The sequence below is a fragment of the Bidens hawaiensis genome, unplaced genomic scaffold (assembly GCF_021521415.1).
Source record: "Bidens hawaiensis isolate Kalapana, Puna unplaced genomic scaffold, B.hawaiensis_p1.1 tig00031122_1, whole genome shotgun sequence".
Lineage (NCBI taxonomy): Eukaryota > Viridiplantae > Streptophyta > Magnoliopsida > Asterales > Asteraceae > Bidens > Bidens hawaiensis.
Genome location: NW_027495220.1, coordinates 1 through 5,128, shown reverse-complemented (window position 1 = coordinate 5,128; position 5,128 = coordinate 1). Strand labels below are relative to the sequence as shown.

The window sequence follows — 5,128 nt, the reverse complement described above, 5'->3', positions numbered from 1 at the left end:
TTGAGTTCTGGTACCGTAACATACATAATCAAAACATGCCAAATTTGTGTCAAGTTACCGCCTCAATGCTTGGTATTGGCAATGCTTGGGTGTTACCACTGCTCGGGTTTGCCAACCAAATAAACATCGTTTTAAATATTTGTTTTCTTATATTTTAATGTTTTTATAAGTTCATTTAACGAAATAATTTTTGGGTTTTAACGCTGAAATTTTATCAATGGTGTCTAGGTAGTAACGAACGCAGCCGATACTGACCGAATTCTTGTCGACTCATCGTCGTAACCTTGAGAATGCTCGTGTTTCAACTTGGTTTGCTAGCTGCCCTGACGCAACGCGCTGGGTAGAAAAACTAGTTTTTTATAAATTCGAATTCAAATTCTAACAATCAGTTCGTACAGAAATCATTCAACTTACTGGTTACATAGAGGATCTTAACCGAACCTACAGATTGAGGGTTCAAGCATGATTTTGGGTTCTCCCAATTAGCGATGATTAATTTGTTGTCAAAAATGGTTTAAATGTTAGCAAAATTCCAACTCCCTCGACCACGTTCAAGATGAAAAATATCATTTGATCGCCTGCAATTAAATACACCATTAAATGTAATCAAATTAATTTACAAGGAATAAGACATCACTTGAATAAGTTGTGATTTCTTTCAACCCGTTCTTTATTTAATTAAATATTTTTAGGCTAAACTATTTGCACTACCAAAACAACTCATTTGCATAAAATGAAAATATATATAGTGAAAGCATGTACCAGGAAGAAATGCGGCATTTTGTCTCTTTTGAGACCATGACAAACTACAGAAAGAGAAAAATAATAATATTCAATGTGATATGAAACACACTTACTAACAAAAAAAAAGTAGAAACAATTAACAAACGAGTACTCACAGTGCACCCCCCACATGCGGGACCAATTGCTTGAAAAACTGACATCATAGTCATGGCGATACCATTAGCCGTGCCTCTTTGATGTTGATCCTGTTATTCATGTACATTTGCATCAATATAAAAGCTAACACATAAGCCTTTTAGAACTTTTTAAAGATAAAATTTAAAAAAATATATGTAAGTATGAACATTACCACAGCTTTATTTTGCAGTATGAATGTCCCGGTTATTCTCGACACCCTGGTTAAGTTCAGAAATTAAATATACACGGGTGTGTTCCAACAAAAACCACATTTAACTTCAAAATTCGTGAAAACCACTTTTAAACAATAATGTTTAAAAAAAAATATTTTCATTCTTTTTATATATTATTAATCTTTGCCAAAACCAAAAAGGAATTAATAATTTAAGTTGCTCATGAAGTAAATATATGTATCTCATACAAAGTAAATATATACAGATTAAGAGCTATTTATTTATTTTTGTGAACTCCCTATATATTTTTTTATTTCTTTTTTGATTTTGTCAAAGAATAACAACATACTTTAAAACTTAAATATCTTTAAAATAGTTTTCACGAGTTTTAACTATCTTAGTGATTTTTTATCTAAACCGTCTCATATATAAGTGTATGTGTGTGCGTGTGACGATAGTACCATCCTATTCTTATCAAGCACTATTAACACACTCATATCTTAAATTAAGTGATAAATAACAGTTAATGAAGTATATATAGTCATTATAAAACTTACTGATAAGATGCTCTTCACTATTGATGCACAACTTAACGTTAAGGAGAGCGTGAAGCCAGATAACATCGCTATGTAGGGATAACTTGTGAGTAGAAGTATAGTCAAAACCTACACAACAAATAGTTATACACACTTGACTGAAAATCCAAAATACGACAAGTAAGAACACCCTAGACGTCCATAAACTATCATATCAACGAAATATTATATTTCAAACTTCTCTCAAAAACCTTTATTATTTTCACAACACCAAACCTCCACAAACTCCATTAAAAATAATTAAAACTATATATAATGTGTGTGTGTGTGAGAGAGAGAGAGAGAGAGTGAAAGAGAGGGGGGTCACCACTCCCGTCTGTGGACATGTTTGCATGCACAAACCCCACTTGCTGGACCACAACGTGGGAGTTTGCCGCTGCTCGTTTGTTGCGTTGCTACATGGGACGGACGGCACCCACAAACCTTGCATTGTGGTCGCTCTAACTTAGTCTAATTTATATGAATATATTTATTCTTTGGAAATATATACAATGAAAATTAAAAACTATCTTAAACGAAGAAGAATCTTCATTATAAATTCAGAAAAACAAATGATAGTTGATTAAAATTTTGTTAAACACAAGTTGACTTTCAAAGTAAAAAAGGAAGAAAAAATTAATAATAAACTGCTTACTCCTGAGATACGAGCCACCATAATGGGCCCACACATCCTCTCTGCAACAGGATACAATGGAGTTTGAAATAGAAGAAGGCCCGCCCCTACAACAAGTTATGAGTCAATAGCCCCCGTTTAATAGTACTTAGCATATTAATTTGGTAACATAAGTTATGACCTGTGATAGATAAAACTGTGCCAACATCCTTAGTAGTGTAGTTGAGTCCCCCCAAACTCTTAGGACTCACAGCCCATAATGAGAAAATCTGTGAACAATAAAAAATAAATCGTTTTGTAAAATAGTATTCAAACATTTGCAATGAGTTCTTAGTTTGCAGAGTGATCACTTTCTAAGCATAAGCCATGTTATGAAGAGAGAAAACGTATTTTGGAAGTATGGATATTAAAGTCCGTCTACCTCAGCATAGGCCATGTTATGAAGAGAGAAAACGCAGTAGACAATTATAGAAGACATTAATGGCCAGTTCTTGAGAAGGCTAATCAAACTAGAATCTTTTTTCTCATCTGTTTTTTCCTCAGCGTCAGGTGCCTCGGAAGCGGACTCCAGCTCACTTTGTTTATGAAAGTGTAAAGTTCCTACAGGTTTAATTAAGAGAGACTACATAAATAAAGTATGGTATGCACTATCAATGCAATATTTTCTGTAGGATGAGCTTCACCAATATATAATTGTATTTGTTATTTCTAGCTAGGAGTATTAAACAGTAATATTTAATTGTATTTGTTATTTCTAGCTAGGAGTATTAAACAGTACCAAAAAAGAATGAGAATGCACTAGTTAGAATGTCAAAAATGATGCTTCAAGTCAATTATATATATATCCTGGTTGGTAAAATGTAAGGACCCAAGTATGATTCTTATGGCATGTTAATCTTCAGTTTTTCATTAACAGCTCATAAGTCAAAATTTCTACTTATTTTTTTCTTCATAGAAAATGGAGACTTTAATACTTTAAGTAGTATCTGACTCAAAACATTGAACAAATATCATGTTAAGATGCATCCTAAGTAATTAGAACCAAGGAAAAGTTAAATGCATAAAAACTGTACCGGAAGCCAAATTACAATGATGGTCACAAAAAGTGCTCTTGAAATCCAACCTGATTGCGTAAGTATACTCATGACTTTCTAGATCCACCAGTTTGAGGCCTGCGCCGGACCCTTCGTTGTTTGAAGCTCCATCAGTGAATAATCTCCAAACATTTTCTTCATTATTGGCTTGCGGAGGGTCTACCTCGCGCTGAGCCTCTTCAATTTTTCCTTCAGGGATTTCTGCGATGAAATCAGCTAAGACTTGTCCCTTGATTGCTGGACGAGGCTTATAGGCGATCGTGTGCTCTCCTAATTCCAGCGCCCATTTTGTCAGCCTTCCTGAGAGCGCGGGACGCCGCAAGACTTGCTGGATGTTGTAACCAGCCAGGACTTCAATAGGATGACCATTGAAATATATGTGAAGCTTGCGTGACGCATGCGTTAGTGATAAAACTAACTTTTCCATGATGGAGTAGCGCGTCTCAGGATCTGTCAGCACCCGACTTACATAATAGATTGGTGTTTGGATTCCCTTGCGATCCACCAACAACACTGCGCCAATGGCGCGCTCCTCCTGCTGACAGGTACAAACGTTAGAGTTTCGCCAGGTAGTGGAGCTGTGAGCGCAGGCAGATTTATCAGACATTCTTTTATCTCATTGAAAGCTTGCTCAGCCTCAGGCGTCCACTTGAATTGGCTTTTCTTTAAGCAATTTCTCAATGTGTTAACGAATGGGGTAGATTTGCTTGCATGGTTCGCTAGAAACCTGTTAATTGATACCAATCTACCATTCAACTTTTGAACCTCCTTCATGGTGGATGGTGAGGGCATGTCAAGGATAGCCTCCACCTTCTCTGGGTTCACCTTGAAACCATCCTTGGTGACCATTACACCGAGAAATTTCCCTTCTTCTACGCCGAATGTGCATTTGCTCGGGTTGAGCTTCATATTTACTTCCTTTAGGCGCCAAAGGGTTTCTTCGATGTCTTTGAGCATTTGTTTTTCCTCCCTGCTTTTAATCACCAAATCATCCACGTCGACTTCTAAGTTTCTTCCAATTTGCTCGTTGAAAACCGCATCCATGAGTCTTTGGTAAGTGGCTCATGCATTCTTCAAACCAAAGGGCATTTTTGTGTAACAGAAAACACCCTTGTCAGTTCTGAAGGCAGTCTTGTCCTCATCTTGTGGTGCCATTTGAATTTGGTGATAGCCCTTATAGGCATCCAGGAAACATTTGAGCTTAAATGGCGCCACAGAGTCCACCTTCGCGTCAATGTTTGGGAGAGGGTAACAATCTTTTGGACACGCTTTGTTGAGGTCCTTGAAATCAATGCACATTCTCCATGACCCATTGCTCTTCTTTACCATCACAGGATTGGCTACCCATGTTTGGTATCGTATTGGGCGGATGATATTTGCGCGCAGTAGATCTTCTACTTGCTCATTCATTGCCTTTGCCTTCTCATCCCCCATGACTCTTTTCTTTTGAGCAATTGGCTCTACAGACTTGAATGTGTTGAGAGAATGCTGCGCCATGTCTCGCGAAACCCCAGTCATATCAGAATGTTGCCACGCGAAAACCGACATATACGTTGTGAGCAATCTTTTCAATCTCACCCTTGTGTCATCTGATATCGTAGCTCCAATTGTGATTGTTTGTTCTGGGAATTTTGGGTTGAGAATCCATTCCTCTGGCGCGTTGTTTGCCGTTGGAAGCTTCATTCTCCCCTCTCGCGGTATACTTATTACTGCGCACAAATGATCTCGGTA

The 5,128-nt window shown here is 37.2% G+C and overlaps 1 protein-coding gene across 1 annotated transcript; it reads right to left on the bottom strand.

The window, feature by feature from the left end:
• Positions 1 to 492: 492 nt before the first annotated feature.
• LOC143581634 (protein ZINC INDUCED FACILITATOR-LIKE 1-like) lies at positions 493 to 2,903 on the bottom strand (the record flags this gene model as incomplete). The annotated part of the gene is made up of 8 exons (XM_077064381.1): positions 493 to 578; positions 763 to 806; positions 907 to 989; positions 1,094 to 1,142; positions 1,656 to 1,759; positions 2,325 to 2,410; positions 2,485 to 2,572; positions 2,725 to 2,903. Coding segments are annotated over 8 exons (719 nt in total), but the record flags the coding sequence as incomplete, so codon positions are not given.
• Positions 2,904 to 5,128: the final 2,225 nt, after the last annotated feature.